The 18,841-nt window shown below is 35.1% G+C and overlaps 1 protein-coding gene across 6 annotated transcripts in view; it reads right to left on the bottom strand.

Annotated features, from left to right (window-relative positions):
• The window catches only part of FCHO2 (FCH and mu domain containing endocytic adaptor 2), a 118,769-nt gene that overhangs the window by 53,726 nt on the left and 46,202 nt on the right, over window positions 1–18,841 (bottom strand). For all 6 annotated transcript variants that reach the window (XM_059175212.1, XM_059175213.1, XM_059175214.1 and 3 more), the window contains 3 exons: window positions 14,484–14,582; window positions 13,227–13,323; window positions 44–88 (listed from right to left, as the gene is read on the bottom strand). In XM_059175212.1, the coding sequence (XP_059031195.1) occupies window positions 44–88; window positions 13,227–13,323; window positions 14,484–14,582 (241 nt within the window). The remainder of the gene's footprint in view (window positions 1–43; window positions 89–13,226; window positions 13,324–14,483; window positions 14,583–18,841) is intronic.

Raw genomic sequence — 18,841 nt, 5'->3', positions numbered from 1 at the left:
GAAGATATTAGATAGTTAACACTATTACAAGTAGCCAACTTACCTTCAACTGCACTAGCAGGGTCACATTCTTCAAATTCAATAAGGCCTAAACAAACAAACAAAAAACAGATGAACAATTGCAAGTTTAAAAAAAAAAAAAAAAAGCAAGCTGATAGAAAACATTCAGATCAGATCCCATCACAGCTTTTTAACTGACCTGACATGAGCTCTAGTGTTATCTGATAGTGTTAATTATAATATAAATAATAATTTTAAAATTCAAATAATCCTAAAAATGACAAAAATGGAAATAATAATCCTAAATTATTATGACCATAACTTAGTGAAAATCTTTTACATAAGATACCGTGGAACTGAAGACACAAACCTAATCTGTAGTTCCTGCTTTCAAGGAGCTTGCAGGATACTTGAGAGAAAACAAGTATAATAAAAGGCAGCTGCTGAATCCTTGGTTGTATTCATGGGAATGACAGGGGGAACAACATAGTAAATACTACTAGAATCTAAAGCTTGGGAATTTGTTTGTCTAGTAGACTACTGTGCTGTGAAGTGGCAAATATAGGTCTTTAACAAATATCTGCTGAACAAATAAGTGCACCAATTACACAGCAGCTAAATGGTGAGGCTCTAACTATAAAGTCCATCAAGGAATGTGCACTTGTAGTCTGCAGGTAATGGGAAGAGTTTTCATGTGAGGTGATCCATACATGACCCTACAAAGTGGCTTACAAGAAAATTAATTTAGCACTGGTATGAGGGATAGACAACAGAGGGGAAGAAGATGATAAAATAGAAATCAGCTAAAAAACAAAAGAGCCCTAAAATAACAGATCTGCTGAGATAAGCCTTAAGTCCCATGGGATGGTATATTTCATTTACATGTAATACTGAATTATTCAGGTAGTAAGAAAGTTAGCAAAAAGCATGAATCACTATTCTACTGAAACACCCCAAAGCTAAGTATCAGACTAAAAAATTATCTTCTGTTAAACTGTTAAACTATCATTCTGTTAAACTGTTTTTTTAATACTTAAATTTATGCAAGTCCAGTATTTTTCTGAAATAACTTATTGGCAGTAATAGGTTCAATATATTATTTCAAAAAATTTAAAAACAGAGCTTGAAAAGTGGAAAATGTAAGATTTCGTTATTGGTTCTTCTGAGATGTTAAGCTTTACTGTACCTATATTTAAGTTCATAATCAGAGTTCTCAATGATGATTCCATTGCAAAATAAAGCCACTGATTAACAAGAAAAATTTCTCTACCAGTAGAACACCTAAAAATACTGGCTAAAATGTCCTTTTTCTTGACCAAATCTCAGATCTACTTCTTCAGTTCTGGTTTCTATTCAAACAGAATACATTAACATTTAGGGATAAGCAAAATAACTTTATTTAAAAAAACTCATAAAAGAGAGTTGATAAACAAGGTCCTAGTCAATTAATTAGCAATACCTTTCTTACTACAGTATTCTTATGATATATAGCATGTGACTAAAAAAAGAAACAATACATTCACTACTTTCATCCAAAAAACCTTGGAACCAGAACATGGCCTAATTAAAAATTTAAAGACTTCAAGTCCACTCTGCAAATCTGGAAGCTAAGATTCATTAAATGAGCTTGTTGTTAAAATCCATTAGAGGCTTAAGTTAACAGTTTACAAAGAGATGAAACTGAAAGATCAATAAAGGCAAAGAACTGCAGTATGTCCATCTAATAATTAGCAACTAGGTGATGTAAAAATTATAAAGAATGAAAAATCTCTTCCTAAATTACCAACAGTTTATTATTTATTATTAGCTTTATCACTTACTAATAAACCTTAAGAGACTGTGACCACCTATCAAATAATCTGGGAGCTCCTACAACTACACATCGCATAATCTATGACCAGTAATTATTTACAGAATCTTGAATACTCAAGCCATGGGCTTATTCTAGAGAGGAAAAACAAAACAAAACACCAATGCCAAACAAACTGCATTATTTACAAATATTTTAAAACAGAACATCTAGAAAGACTTTTATATCATTTTAGCAAATATGATATACATTCTTTTATGATTTTTGGATGTTTTCATATATATGAAAATAGCAAAGGCATCCCTTAACGCTACCAAAATTTCCTCAAACAAAATTCTATGTTTTTTTCCTCACATAACCTTTTGCCTATACCAGATATATGTCGACTGCTTTTCCTTTATCTTTTCTAAACATCCTCTTAAAATCCATTTGGAATAGGGAAATGCCCAATAAAAATAAACTATTCAAAATGACAAACACTTGTGAAATATAAGATGCCACATCCTTTCGAACTGTAAAATACATACAAAAGTTTTAAAATGAGTACCTTCAGCACACAAGTTTTTCTATTAAAGACAAATATGAAGGTTTCTGGTATAATATAACTAAAAATACCTTTAAAAAATTAACTCATGCATGAAAAAGATTTTATCAAATGGCATATGCTCCACATGCTGCTTCACATGGCAAAGCTTTGCGTGCCTGGCTCTGTGCCAGCTGACAGCTCAGCTGGATAGCAATGCACATTCTGACCCCCCCCTGTAGCATGTCACTTCTGAAATGTTTCACAAGTAGAAAGTTTATTCAGCATCTCCCTCAAATGCAGTCCACTACCCATCATTCTGCTATTTAATCATAAGACAAGTTACTTTTTTTGACAGTCCCAAAGCCAGAGTGAGACCCAGAAAGAATAGTTTGCTACAACTGGAATTTCAACTGTTTTAGGCTCAATTAATTCTGTTGTCAAAATAAATAACTGCTCTTAGTGCTTTGATTTTATGCTGGGCCACAAGGGCAATTTAATTTGTATAAAAGCAAGTAAGACCACGTTGGCTCTGTCTCCTGATGCTCTTTTACACATTATATAAAAATGCCATCATGAGTTCAATTAAAGGCAGACCTCCACAAGGTCAACAATAAAGTAAAACAATTCTTACAGAGGATTTTTCTTTAATCATCAGGTAGGAATAAATTATTGCTACAAAGAAAAAAAAGAGAAAGTCAACAACCTAAAGAATTCATCCAATTCTAATATGGATCAGAACTTTTAAGAAATGTTACAGTAGGAAAGACAATTTAATAGCAATCTTTAATCAACAGAAACATTTTGTAGATGAGGTACAGTATTTTAAAAAGTAAAATACTTACTAGTTCCCACTGTTTTGAAACTATTTCTAAATCTCAGACTACCAACAGGGCAAATCTGCAATTCTATCTAGTTAATAACTGGCCTGAAAACTGAAACAGTAAGTCTGGGCTACACAAATCAACCATATTTCTGCATATGCCCAACTCAAACCACAGAACACTTGGTTCTATTAGAAGCCAAAATAAAATATATGAACATGCACAGATTCCAAGTCTAATAGTAAGAATGATGATAATAGGGGCTGAGGAGGGAACTATGACACTGGAGAGTGGGAGAGGGATGGGGGGCAGTTAGTCATGACAACAGAAGTCAATGACTAAAGTTCAAGCTCACTCCTGGGCCTATAGAATGCAACACAGCCACATTCCTAGACGCCTGGGATGGTGAACTCAGGCAAGCTAACATGAAAAACAACATCAAACTCCCGTTCTGGTGATGTACAGAGGGCATGGACACTCAAGTTCTCATTTTGCTACCTGCCAGCTGGCTATTTACCTTAAACTAGTTACTCTACTTGAACCTAGATTGTACCTTTTTTTTTTTTTTTTTTTAAAGAGAGAAAGAGATTGAGAGCATGAGCTAAGGGAGAGGCAGAGGGAAGGAGCGAATCCCAAGCAGACTACCCACTAAGCAGAGAGCTCAACACAGGGCTGGATCCCATGACCCCAAGATTCATGACCCCAACCGAAATCAACAAGTCAGATGCTTAAGCAACTGAACCACCCAGGTACTCCTAGATTATACCATTTTTATAAATGCAATGGCAGAAAATAACCTTTTGCCATATAAGCTTTCCTTTTCTCTACAAGCACCTATACACACAGAGAGGGTTTTCCCCCCTTTTTTAGCTTGTTAAATCATTTGAAAGTTAAGTTGCAACATCAATGCTACTTCACTTCAGGAAGTATTTTAATAAAAGGCCTGTAGAGGGGCACCTGGGTGACTCAGTGGGTTGGGCCTCTGCGTTTGGCTCGGGTCATGATCCCAGAATCCTAGGATCTAGTACCACATTGGGCTCTCTGCTCAGCAGGGAGCCTGCTCCCCCCTCTCTCTGCCTGCCTCTCTGCCTATTTGTGATCTCTCCCTCTGTCAAATAAATAAAATCTTTAAAAAAAAAAAAAAAAAAAAAAAAAAGGCCTGTAGAAAGAATTCTCTTAATCCAGTGGTTCCAAATCCCAATACCTACCTTAATCTCCTAGTGCAATGCTCCCTGCATAAGAATCATCTGGAGAGCTCATTAAACCAGAAATTGCTGTCCCCAACCTCCCCAGTGTCCTATTCAGAAAGTCTAGGTTGGTGTTCAGAATGTACATTTTTAACAAACTCCCAGGTGATTGCAGATGGTCCTGGGATCACACTTTGAGAACTACAGTCCAAGGGAGCCCTTGGGTCCATTGCCAGATATTCACTAATTCTAGACAGTGCTTCTCCAATTTTACTCTACATATAAGCTGCTTGGGGATATTATTAAAATGCAGATCCTCTTTCAGTAGGCCTGGGTAGGTTTTGAGACTCTACACTTATAACAAGCATCCAGTGATAAAATGCAGTGGATTCTGAACAATGGCAGCACATTAGACTCAGACGAGGCATTTTAAAATACAGTGTTATCAAGGATCCACCCTAGACCACTGAAATCAGAATTTCTGGGGCAGTGAACTGTCTGTACATTTTTTTTTAAAGAGATGGGGGAGAAGCCAAGAGGGAGAGAGAGAGAGAGAGAAAGCGAAGGAAGGAAAAAAGGAAGGAAAATGAAAGAAAAAAATTTTCATTACTGATTCTTATATGTTCCCAAGGCTCAAGAATCAGTGATGACGCAAACTTAGGAACCATGGTCTTAAATGAAAAATACAGGTTTTTCACTAGGAAATTTCAGTCACTGTAAAACTTCATAAACTTTCAAAATTTTACCTAGTTCTCCAAACAAAGAATCAAAACAGTGAAATATAGTCTCCTACACATCCAAAATCTGACACCACCTCCCTATTTGACATACCTCCTAGAGTGAGTCATGTTTTTACTCTCAATGATACTCATAAAACCTTGGGTGATTCTACTCAGCTCACTATTATCTCTTTTTCCTGGGAATTTCCCCCTTTCCCACAAGTGGTGCAGAAGCCATATTTATACCACATGACCTAGTCAGAGCTAAGTTAGAAAAATTACCTGATCCAAGATTACCTGGACCAGATTCTTTCTCCCAGAAATCTGTAAAGGGACAAAAACCTGGGTTAATTCTGAGCTGTGGCTGCAATTAAAAAATAAATAGAAGTACCTAGAAATTACAGACAGGTCACCAGTTGCCACGTGCCTGGAAAAACAAAGAAAGCCATTGTGCAAAGAAGAAAATAAAGCAGTAGATATAAAAAGACTGAATAAAGGAAAATGATACATAGTGTTCCCACAGGTTTGGTTTTCCTTCTGCAGCCTGGCTATATTCCTGATTTTGGATACCTCAGTTTCTTTGCAATAAATTTCCTTTTAAGTTCAACGTGGTTTAAGCTAGCTTCTTTTACATACTGCAAAAAGAACTATAACTCTGCCCTTATTATGCACATGTAAAAACTGTCATCAGCTTACCTTAACTTTTTTTACTTCTACTTTGTGGCCAGAGTTTATACATTTAATATTTTTAGTGGCTACTTCAAATTAATGCAATAAGCTTTTCTTAAACAAAGCCTGCTCATATTTTAATCTTCACTTCATAATATAGATTATAGGAATCAATTACTATGCTGTGATATGACTGCAGATGGAGTTAATTGCAAGGTGTCAGAATAAATCATTTCTGAACCCAAAAAGAAGAGCAGAATCAGCTTTTTTGAAAATAGATTATATACTATTATGAGGTACACAATTCTGATGCAGTACGATATACCTACTACTATACTACATAGAAAGTATATTTTCTAACACAGGAATGGGCAAATATTTTCTGCAAAGAGTGAATATTTTAGACTTTGCGGGCCATAAGATCTCTCACAACTACTGTCCTCTGCTGTTACAGAATAAAAGGTGCCACAGACAATACATTCTGTTCAAAACTACTTTTCTGGACAATGATATCTAAATTTTCTACTTTTTGTGTATTACAAAAATACTCTTTTGATCCCCCCCATCATTTAAAAACATAAACCAATTCTTTGCTTATAAGCCTGTACAAGCTGCTATAATCCAAGTCTAAAATAAGCAGTACCAAACTTAACTCAATGGCCATAGTTTGCTGATTCCTGCTTGAAAAGATAGAGAAGAAAATCATTAAGTTCCATATATATCCCACAGGGCATAGTTCTATGCCTCTGCCTTGAGTGGCTAGACACAACAGGTAAAGGTGTACTTCCTTACAGAAAGAAGTTTTGGGGGTTTTTGTGGTAGGGGGGTTGGGGTTTTGGGGTTTTATTTTTTTGGGTTTTTTTTGGTTGTTGTTTTTTTTTTCCAGAAGTTTTTTCTATTTTACTTTTTTGGAGAGCTCTCCTCTTTTACTTTCTGTTTGTGCTAATCTACATTATCCTCTTCCCTAATCATATCATGAAAGAGGATGATGAGGATGATTCCTCTAAGTCATTCCCCCAAATTATGAAATAGAAACTCAAGAAATCACAGCCTAACTCGTGTGGTCTGTGGGTCTTGTCTCTTTCTAGCTATTTTTAATTTTACATTCTACCCAAGCATTTTTGCTTCTCTGATTTAAAAAAAACAACTTTGGTGGGGGAGTGGTAGGAAGCTCTATTTGTACATTTGGCATTATTCCAAATCCTTGAGAGCTCTAGAAAGATGACAATTTTTTAAAAAATTATTTGCTTTATACTATACTTTAAAATAATAAACATAGGAGTGCCAGGGTGGCTTAGTCAGTCAAGCAGCTGACTCTTGAGTTCAGCTCAGGTCATGATCTCAGGGTCCTGGGATAGAGCGCCCCCCCCCAACTCTACCCTCAGCAGGGAGTCTGCTTAAGATTCTCTCTCCTTCTCCCTTTGCTCCTCCCACCACTGCTCACTCATTTGCACGTATGTGCTTTCTCTCTAAAATAAATAAATCTTTTTTTAAAATAAATATAAAATAATAAACATAATGTAGAAGCTAAATTCTCCAAATATCTAAACTAATCGATTTCATTTAAAGGCAGTATGACCAAAGGAATCTTATTTTTCCTTTTTCATTTGTGGCTGATTGTTTTTCATATGTACCTTTCTCAGGATTTTCGGTGTTTTTTTTTTAAGATTTTATTTTTTTATTTATTTGACAGAGAGAGGGAGATCACAAGGAAGCAGAGAGGCAGGCGGAGAGAGAGGGGGAAGCAGGCTCCCCGCTGAGCAGAGAGCCCGATGCAGGGCTCGATCCCAGGACCCTGAGTTCATGACCTGAGCCGAAGGCAGAGGCTTAACCCACTGAGCCACCTAGGCACCCTAGGATTTTCATATTTTTATCTTTAAACACAGCATAATCCCTGGATGTCCTCAAATGAGAGCTATAAACTTATATCATCATATAATGAAAATACAGGTAAGTTTTTCAGCAAAGTCTTTTATTTAAACATATTATATACTGGCCTACCAACTTTTTAGGTTGTCTTTTTGTTTCTTACAAATGGAAACTTGCTTAACTTTTATGGATTATAAAAAGCATACAGCAAAATTAGCAGAATGACTATAAAACAGGAAACTCCAAGAAAAATGGTTTTAATCTCCTTTGGCAATTAAACTACATGAGAATGAACAGGTATACTAGGATGTCATTAGAGTACAGAAAGATATTCACAGTTATAAAACACCTGTTTATTCATAACCCTTCAGACCACAGGCACTTTGATATTCAAAGAATCCACTTACACTGACTCTAATTCCAGAAGAGCTAGGCAGTACTTAAAAAGTAATGACAAAAACAATATGGAGGCTCCTTGAAAATGTAAAAATACAACCAGCATATGATCCAGCAATTCCACTTGTAGCTATTTATTTGAAGGATTCAAAATCACTATCTCAAAAAAACATATATTCCCATGTTCACTGCAGCCTTATTTTCAATAGCAAAGTCAGGGTTACAACCTAAGTGTCCACTGACTGGATAAAGGAAATGTGTTGTGTATGTACAAAGGGATATTACACAGCTATTTAAAAAAGAAAGAAATCCTGCCATATGCAATAATATGAATGGACCTTGAGGATAAAATGCTAAGTGAAATAAGTCAGAAAAAAATACTATATGATCTCACTTATATGTGGAATATAAAACCAAACTCATAGATCCAGTTCACAGATTGGTGGTTCCCAAAAGTGTGAGCTACGGGGTGAGGGGTGGGTGAGACGGTTAAAGATGGTTAATAGGTACCAACTTCTATTATAAGGTAAGTAAGTCCTGGAAATGTAATAATATATAGCATGGTGACTATAGTTAAATACTGTACTGTATATTTGAAAGGTACTGGGAAAGGTTTTTTTTTGTTTTCTTTTGTTTTTTTAATTTGATTGACAGAGAGAGATCACAAGTAGGCCGAGAGGCAAGCAGAAAGAGAGGAAGGCAGAGAGAGAGGAAGGGAAGCAGGCTCCCTGCGAAGCAGAGAGCCCGATGCGGGGCTCGATGCCAGGACCCCGAGATCATGACCTGAGCCGAAGGCAGAGGCTTAACCCACTGAGCCACCCAGGTGCCCTGGGAAAGTAGTTCTTAAAAGTTCTCATCACAAGGAAAAAAAAACTCTAACTGTATAGAGATGTACATTACCTAAACTCATTTTGTTAATCATTCTTCATATCCATACATCAAATCATTACACCACACATCTAAAATGAATATAATACTATATGTCAATTATATCTTAATTTTTAAATTTTTTTAAAGATTTTCTTTATTTGAGAGAGAGAGTGTATGCCCATGTGCACATGAGTGGCAGGGCGAGGAAGAGGGACAAGCAGACTCTGCATGGAGCCCCACCGGGGCTCAATCTCACAACTCAAAGATCATAACCCGGGCTGAAACCAAGAGTCAGACACTGATCTGACTAAGCCACCCAGGCACCCCATCCTGATTTTTTAAAAAGTAATGACAAAAAAAGCACTTCATATAATAAGTAGTATAAAACAGTCTCAATGAATTTAAAAAAAATTTAATGCTCTCAAAGTGTTTGATTTGCACAAGAAAACTGGACATAAAGTTTAATTAAAGGTTGTATCTCTGAACAGGTAACTGACTAATGAAAAAATGGGTCATTTTTCAGCATAAGAAAACAGGTTAATGTTTAGATATATAAATTTTTAACGAACTTGTTTTCTTTTTAAAGTATAAATCCCACAGGATGAAAACCAGTTTAAGAAGCAATTCATCCACCAGAGGGGGCCCTTACAAAACAACACAAAGAAAATATTAACAGCAATCAGCAGTATATACAACTGAAAGAATATATCTCACAAAACAAAATCCTTTAAGTCTATGAATTTCATGTAATCAAATGCAAATTTTTGAGTATATTACTCTTCTGAGAAACACAAAATTTTCATCACTGAAACAGGCCCCCAGACTCACTTGTTCAGGTGCCCATAAGCTGAACAAATACAAAGAAAGAGCTATTAACTAGTCATCCATAGCAAGCCAACTAGAGAAGTAATATTTATTCTATCCCCTACACTCTGACACCATATTTTCTTTTTAAAGTTAGTTCTAGGACCATTTTTTTTGAAAATCAGTCATTTATAGTCACTGTGTCAACAGTCACCCTAAAACAGTCACCTAATTCTTGGCTTAGTGATTATTCTAGGAAAGCTCATGTCATCATCATTACTGGCCTTGTCATTTAGATATATGGACTTTCTACATGTCCCAGTATATCTTGAGGCCACTATGTTTAAATTTATAAAAGAAACAGCATCTATAATTAGCTACCCATTTATCAGAAATATATACTTTTTTAACATAGTATTTATCAAGTATTCAATAAGTATTACATTATCTCATATAACCCCCAGAAAAACCCCATGGAGAAATACTATTATTATCCCCACTTTACAGATGAGGGCAATGGGGCTTAAAAACTTTACTGCTGATAAAGAACAGACCACAAACTACAGGGCTAAGTAATACCACAGATAAGAAAATAACTGAATTTTTAAAAGATTTTTATTTATTTGAGAGAGAGAGAGAGAGAGAGTGTGTGTGTGCATGCAAGCACAGGCTGAAGGAGGAGCAGAAGAAAGGGCAGAGAATCTGAGGCGAATTCTGTGCTAAGCGCAGAGCGGAACATGGGGCTCAATCCCGCGACCCACGAGATCATGACACAAGGCAAAATCATAAGCCAGACACACAATCAACTGAGCCACCCAGGTGCCCCTAAAATAATTGTAATTTTTATTAGGATAATTATAGATTCACATACAGTTGTAAAAAAAGAAATACAGGGAGATTCCTTGTATACTTTGCCCAATTTCCTGCAGCGATAACATTTTGCAAAACTTGAAAACGTCATGTCACAAACAGGATACCAATGATAATACAATCCACTGATCTTGTTTAGTGTTCTGAGGCACTTTTAACCAGCCAATACATCTCTGCTTTTTATCTATCAGCACTTCTAAATGCTTTATATAAAAACTGAATTTGTTCTCCAACTGTTTTTACCTTTCTTAACTGGTCTTCCTATACATACATATATATATATATATATATATATATATATATATATATATATTTATTTATTTATTTATTTATTTTATTTTTTTGGGGGGGGAGAAAGAGCGGGGGTGAGGGAGAGACAGAATCCTAAGCAAGCTCCACACCCAGCACAAAGCCTGACACAGAGCTTGCTCTCACATTCTGAGACCATGAACTGACCCAAAATGAAGGGTCAGATGCTTAACCAACTGCGCCACCCAGGTGCCCCACAATTTAATCTCGTTATAAGGAATTTTAGGGCTTCATACCTTTCTGTAGTTATGTATCTCAACATCCTCATTCTCTTTATATATGTAAACTCACTTCATTCTATTCTAGTTTCTCCAAAGCACAGTACCTGGGGTCAAAAATCCTGGCATTTTACTATCTGCTTTGCCATATACTAACTTAGGCAAATCATTTAACCTCTCAACATTTCCCTCATCTTTAAAATGAGAATAATAGTACCTACTTCAAACAGTTCCTGAAGATCTAAGTTTGGCTGCAAAGTGGCTGGCACATTATATCGCAAAGAGTAAGTCTTACCAAACTTTAACCATAATTATTTATTATTCCTCACCAAGAATTTTCTAATAGCAAATCTAAACACCATAGCCTCCGTAACACCCTAACTTTACTATTCTATGTCCATTTGTTCATTCACTCACCAAAAATGTATTCTTTACCCATGAAGAAGATAAACAGATGAATCAAATACAGAACTTTTCTTTATATCCGCACAATTATTAAAATTTAAGATAGATAGCACCAATAACAAAAAAAAGAAGGGAAAAAGGTACAGTTAAAGTTCACGGGCACTTTTGACAGAGGAAGTAGCAAATGACCTGGGTATTTAAGAATTTATTTACTTGACAAATAAATGGGAAGACACAGAGCAGGAAAGAAATGGGATATAGCATTTCCTAGAAAAGGAACATAAGGGCAACTAAGATACCAAGGCAGAAAAGGAGCATGTATAGGAAACAGCAAGCAGTTCGAGTTGGCTACAGTGAAGGGTCATAATAGAAAGTAAGACTAAAGACTAGTCAGAGCAGATCCTGAAAAGCTTTATCCAAATCCAGAGCCTAAATTTCATTGTCTACAACGAAAAGTGAAAAGATTTTAGTGCAATTTTAAGTTCATAATTGTATAGTCAAAATACAAATGTGCTGTATAACATGTAAAATGGATTAGAGAAGAAATCTCTACTGTGCCAGTATTGAGAAATCAAGCTGCTACAACTGGTTAGGTAGGCAGAGAAAGCACGAAAAGAAGATCTGAAGGGAAAATACTAACATAAGTGAACCAATGATTTGAGAGTTAATAAAATCTGAAAAGAAAAAGTGAGGAAAATTTAGGTTACAAGCCTTAGTTCTGGGAACTGCACTAAAGAAAAATGGCTCCCAGACTTCCCGACAAATCACTTAACCATCTTCCTGAATTCCAAACCATATTTTAATTTCTTTACTAGACTGCATTATTTTTACCTATAGAGTGAAACAAATTATCTTATAAGAACATGATATAGTAAACAATAAACAAAATCAAGAAATCTGGAAGCTCTATGCTGAGAAGGGCAAGACAATGGGCTACTTAGTACATCTGATATAACATGTTTTATTAAAAGTAAGATTCAGGACACTGTAATTATTTGTTCATAAAACAGGAACCAGGATTCTTGTACTCATTTGTTCAATGGTGTGTCTCCAGCATGTGAAACACTGTCTTGAATGTTTTAACATGCAACAAGTATATATGTAATAAAATCAATGTATATATTCAATATATGCATGCAACAAACATATATCTTATATATTCAACATATATATGATGAATATATATTTCAATAAAGAAATTTTACAAGTTATTAAATTTTATGAAAGGTTCTCTGTTGGCCTCAATGTTCTGAGGGCTCAATATTCTTTCCCACCTTCCTCTTACTAAAATGCCTTCTGTTCATAGGGAATATAGACAATGACATTGTAATAGTGTTGTATGGTGATAGATAGTACCCACACTTGTGGTGAGCACAGCCTAAACCAAAGAGAAGGTGAATTACCATGTTGCACATGAGAAACTAACATAACATTCTGTGTCAATGTCCATAAATTCAAAAAATTTTAAAATAAACTAGGCTTCTGTTGCTAAGTCTTTAAAAAATATAAATAAATGACAACATATTAATTTACTAAAGATTATAATTACTTTAATATTAAATTATTAACCACTAAAGACCAGAATAAAAATATTAATTTAACATATCAGACACAAAGTAAATACTTGATAATTTACATAGATTTTTAGGTATCTCCCAAGCTCCATTTTGCAGCTTAGGAATTTAAAATCGAATATATTTGTTGCTAGAGGAGAGATCTGTATACATCTCCTTAACAGAGTTAATCATCTTACCAGGTCTTTCCTTCCCAGTGCCTTTTGACTCAGCAAACTTTTGAATCAAGCTTTCAACTGTAGTGTTAGCCATGTTATTTATAAATTCTTCATGGACCTATTAAAATGAAATAAAGGTAATTTTTTTCTTTTTCCATCAAAAATTCTTACTGTATTTCAGACAAAACTTGCATAAAGCAATTAAAATTCATTACACCAAAACATGTGGGGTTTTTTGACCCAAAACCTTTGAGAACTTTAATTTACCTAACATGATCTCTTACCTTGTAGTGTTAGTAGACCTGTGGGTATCAACCACTGTTTACATGAAGCTCTAAAGATACTGTCTTAGAAGTCAAGTTTCCTGTCCTCATCTTTGAATGTTTTAAACATATAATTCTTATGATAAGTTAAAACTTATATAGATCTTTAATAATATTTAAATCCTTAAAAATAAAAAAATAACAGACCTCATCTTTCTCTACTCTACTTCAGTATACTCCAAGGTGTCATAATTAAACTGCTTTTGTATTTTGGGGCAAAAATTTTTTTTCTTAAAGATTTTTGTTTTTAAGTAATCCCTATACCCAAAGTGGGGCTCCAACTCACAACCCTGAGTTCAAGAATCGTGTGCTCCAGAAGGAGGAGAGGCAGACTCCCTGCCAAGTGGGGAGGCCAACACAGTGCTCAATCCCAGGACTCTGAGATCATGACCTGAGCTAAAGTCAGACACTTAAGCAACTGAGTCACCCAGGTACCCATTTAAGCACAAGTTCTGTAACTTACTACTGTTCTAGAGTAAGATTATTTTAAAAATCCAAAAATTGATAACTCCAGAATTTTAAAGTAAAAGGACTGAGCTATCCATTAATTTTAACAGTTGGTTTGAATTATCATCCTTGGCGGCCAATCAAAAATCCAGCTTTTTTTTTTTTTTTTTTGAGATTTTATTTGTCAGATAGAGAGAGCACACTCAAGCCTGCACACAAGCAAGGGGAGTGGCAGGCAGAGGGAGAAGCAGACTGCCCTGAGCAGGGAGTGCAATGAAGGACTTGATACCAGGACCGTGTGATCATGACCTAAGCTGAAGGCAGATGCTTAACTGAGTCACCAGGAGGAGGAAGGGGGGGTCCCAAAAAAGTCTAGTTTATATTTAATACTTATAAATACACATTTTTACCTGAAATAATCCAGTATCATACTGAGTTTTAGATTTTTAAACAGTCATTAATGAACATAAAATTTTCATGAGTCATTTCAACAAAAGGAAAAACTTACCTGGCCTATTTGCAAATGAATTTCCTTTATAGCATTTGACAAGGATTCTATAATTTCCTTTATGTGAATGAGATGTGTTTCTTCAATATCTTGAAACTTCTGGGTAACAAATATGAAAAGTTATATATCTACATTAAAAATACACTCTGAAATCAAAACTTTAATTTCAAATTTAAAATCAGATCAAAACTTTAAAATTATTATTATAAATTATTATTTATTCAAGCCCCCAATATGGGCTTGAACTTGCAGTCAAAAGACCTTTTAAATCATCTCAATATAGCTAACCAAATTAAGCAAGCTAACATTATGTAATGTTTAACAATACTTCTAGACAAATGAGTCCAATAAATATACTGAAACGTTTAACTTTTTAATACATTAACTTTTCCCTATGCCATTTCTCACTATGCCATCTCTCTGAACTTGTTCAGAGTTTGAAGACACCACAAATTAAATCTATAATCACAGTCAGAAAACTGGAAGGAGACCCAAATGAGAAGTTTCATGAAAGCGAAGGTAGAAGTGTTTCCAACTAAAGACCAGTTAATTGGCAAAGCAAAAGCTACTGCTTACTTCTGAAGACTTTATAACCTAGCCCGAAGACTCTCAAAGTGTCTAATCCTTGAAATGTTATTACATGGCTTTTAAAGAGGTAATCTCTGGTCAAAGAAATACGGAAATGCCTATACTCCATCTCAACAGTTCTCAACAGAAGGTAGGGATATATCCAATCACCTGGAAAATGTTTTCAAACCACAGAATGCATAGATTCTCTACTACTCCCTGGGGAATGGGGGTGGAAAAAGATAAGAATGTTGTTTGGAAAAAATTCCCAGGTCATTCTGGTATTTATTCCCCAGGAAGAAAACCACTGCTAGACTTGGCTTCTAATACACAAATTAAGAAGCCTGAGAAATACTGAAATAAAACATGTTTCATTTTGCTTAACCCAGTGTTTTCCAAATTTGACCACACAGCCTTTTTTGTTTTTCTTCTTCTATGAGTATCTATTAATATCTCACACAACAATAATATTCCTCAAAACAGGATTTGGGAAATGCTGAACTAGCTATTTTCAAACAAAATACATTTGTCATTTCAAGTATACAAACCTGATTACCCTTTTTTTTTCCCTGCCAAATTAAATCAGTTCTAAGGAATAGGCCTAAATATCTCGTTATTTTTTCTAGTTAGATTATCAAATTAAGTTCCCTCACCCCATATTTAATAGGCAATTTTCTTCAGCAATGCGTCACATGATCAGAAAACCACAAAGCTAAATGATCATGTTCATATTTTTGCAAAGGGTCTGAACTTTTTAAAAAAAAAATCAGTAATAGTGAAATTATAGTTCTGGCAACAATGCAACAATAGTCCAAAAACTTAAATCAATTATATTCATGAAAAATGGTGGAGCTAAAATGTCTTGCTTTGACCAATTTTGACCAAATCAATAAGAATACCAGCATTTCAAGATTCTGAATTACTCTCTTAAGAAGTGAGGAATACTGGCAGAAGCATGATTTTATGTTCACATTATACAAATTCACCTTCAGCTTAAATTTCTGCAATTTAATGAACAAGACATTTTCTCACTGACAGGTAAGACCCAAATCCAGAAAAGCTAAATCATCAGCCACAAATTTCATAAGGATAATCCCTAATCCCAAGAAAACTGTGCCATCTTCATTCTCTTTTGAAAGAGCTACACTGAGAGGCGCCTGGGTGACTCCGCCCTTAAGCACCTGCCTTCAGCTCTGGTCATGATTCCAGCATCCTGGAATCGAGCCCCACATTGAGCCCCACATCAGGCTCCCTGATTGGCGGGAAGCCTGCTTCTCCCTCTCCCGCTTCCCCTGCTTGTATTCTTTCTCTCATTGTTTCTCTCTGTCAAATAAATAAATAAATCTTTAAAAAAAAAATGATTAAGACATAGCCTTAATTATTTAAAAATATCTTGAAACATGAAGCCACATAGAAACTCAAAGCATGATTCAGAAGCAATTTAGAAACTGAGCTGTGTTTTTAAGAGGGGGTAGGGGATCTGCTAAATATCAATTTCCTCAGAATTAGTAACTACTAAACAGAGTAATTCAACAATGGGACTTCAGCCTCAAGTATTTGGATATAAATAAATGAACTTTCTTGAACAAATCAGACTTTTCTTCCTTGAAATTTCAAATAATACATTATATGTTAATTTTTAAAATTTTAAAAAGCACCCTAATACTGTATTCATATGTACTGTTACATTAATTTTTTTTAAAAGTATAATTTTGGGGACACCTGCGTGGCCAAATCCGTTAAGCATCTGACTTCTGATTTCAGATCAGATCATGATCTCAGCGTTGTGAGATCAAGCCTGGCAAAGGGCTCCACGCTCAGCAGGAAGTTTGCTTGGGATTCTCTTTCTCCCTCTCCCTACACCCAGTCCCCCTGCTCTATTCACATACTCTCTTTCTTAAAGAAATAAATAAAAATAAAAAGTACAAGATGAGAGGCAACTGGGAGTTAGGGGGGTAAGGAAAGGAATAAATGAAACAAGATGGGATCGGGAGGGAGACAAACCATAAGAGACTCTTAATCTCACAAAACAAACAGGGTTGGGTGGGGGTGACTGGGTTATGGACACTGGGAAAGGTATGTGCTATAGTGAGTGCTGTAAAGGGTAAACCTGGCGATTCACAGACCTGTACCCCTGGAGCTAATAATACATTATATGTTAATTTTAAAAAATTTAAAAAAAAAGAAAAAGAAAGAAAAAGTACAACTTTATCAGCCACTAATACATAAGGGAGACAAACCATAAGAGACTCTTAATCTCAGGAAACAAACAGAGAGTTGCTGGAGGGGAGTTGGTGGGGAGGGAAGGAGTTGGGGGGAAGGGAAAGGGTGGGTGGGTGATGGACACTATGGAGGGTATGTGCTATGATGAGTGCTGTGAATTGTTTAAAACTGATGATTCACAGACCTGTACCCCTGAAACAAATAATACATTGTATATTAATTAAAAAAAATTTTTTTAAATGCACCCTAATACTGAAAGTCCCTAATCTGAAGGTGTAGTTTAAGCAAAATCTCAAAGCTTACTTGAATGAGCCAACTGTTTAAACAAAATCTCCATATTTTTCCAGTTTTTAAATATCATTAAATGTTAATAGTAGAAAACATACACATGAAGAAAATTCACAATTTTTATTGTGTTTTTTCTTAACCCCAAATGAAAATAATTAAACCACAAATATTCCAAATAAATCCTAACCTCTTTCATCCCACACATTCAATTTCTTTTTCTACTAGTAAAGAAATACAGGTCCTGTCACCCAAATCTGATTTTCACTACACTGCTATACCCCATCCCACCGTGATTAGGTCAACATGCTAGGCCTGGAACAAAGAAAGATGAAAATGTAAAAGAATTCTTTTCACTTCTAATTAACTGAAATTAAAATTTAAAGTCTACTACCTATTAAGAAATGATAGCCTGTTTTGTCGTTGTACATGTGTGATAGAGAGACAGAAGGAACTTAAAAGAGGACAAACATAAACACATTAGCACAGTATATACCATCACTTTACTTAAAAGCAGCATGGATATACATCTGCTCAAATATGTTAATATCCTTATCTTACAAGTAGCAGAATAAACAAAATGCCAATTTGGGGGGGGGGAGTAATGAAAAATAAAAGAAATGAGAGGGAAAAATGAGTGCTAAAAATTCTTTCAAAACACTTTTATAAAATAATATAAATGAATAAAAAACTGATTCCAGCAAATTCTAATTTTTCCAAATTAAACAGCTGAAAGGAAATACTTTCTGACAGAAACTAGTCATGTTGATGCCAAATTAATGAACCAATAATTGTCTTATAAACAAGTGTTAAGGTTTCAGAAGCCAAAAGAGCACTTGCTTAAGTCTACAATAATCGGTTGCTTTAGAAATTGAAGTTTTTTTCTTTCACTAGAGTTAGACCCTCCTTTAATACAATTAACTAAACCATTCTTGAAATATTATCATTTCCCAGCTGCCATGACATTATTCTTCCCAGTTTTCTTCCTTGTCTGGCTTGTCCTACTTAGGTTTCAGCAGCCCTTCTTCAATCAAACTGTCAATGATGAGTCTCTCAGAGCTTGGTCCTTTCTTCCCCACACTCTATTCAAAGATAATGTCATTATGGCTTTGAGTACTGACAAGCCCTTATTTTACACAGGCTCATAATCCTTCATTCAAAACTTTGGAACGAGATGTTTGAGAGTTCAAATATTTTGAATTTTTAAAATAAAGATAATGTGGCTTTGTTACCATATCTTTCACAATTCTGAAAGCAGGATCTACTGTGGCATCTGTTTATCA

The sequence above is a fragment of the Mustela lutreola genome, chromosome 5 (assembly GCF_030435805.1).
Source record: "Mustela lutreola isolate mMusLut2 chromosome 5, mMusLut2.pri, whole genome shotgun sequence".
Taxonomy (NCBI): domain Eukaryota; kingdom Metazoa; phylum Chordata; class Mammalia; order Carnivora; family Mustelidae; genus Mustela; species Mustela lutreola.
This window is presented reverse-complemented; position numbering and strand designations above follow the sequence as displayed.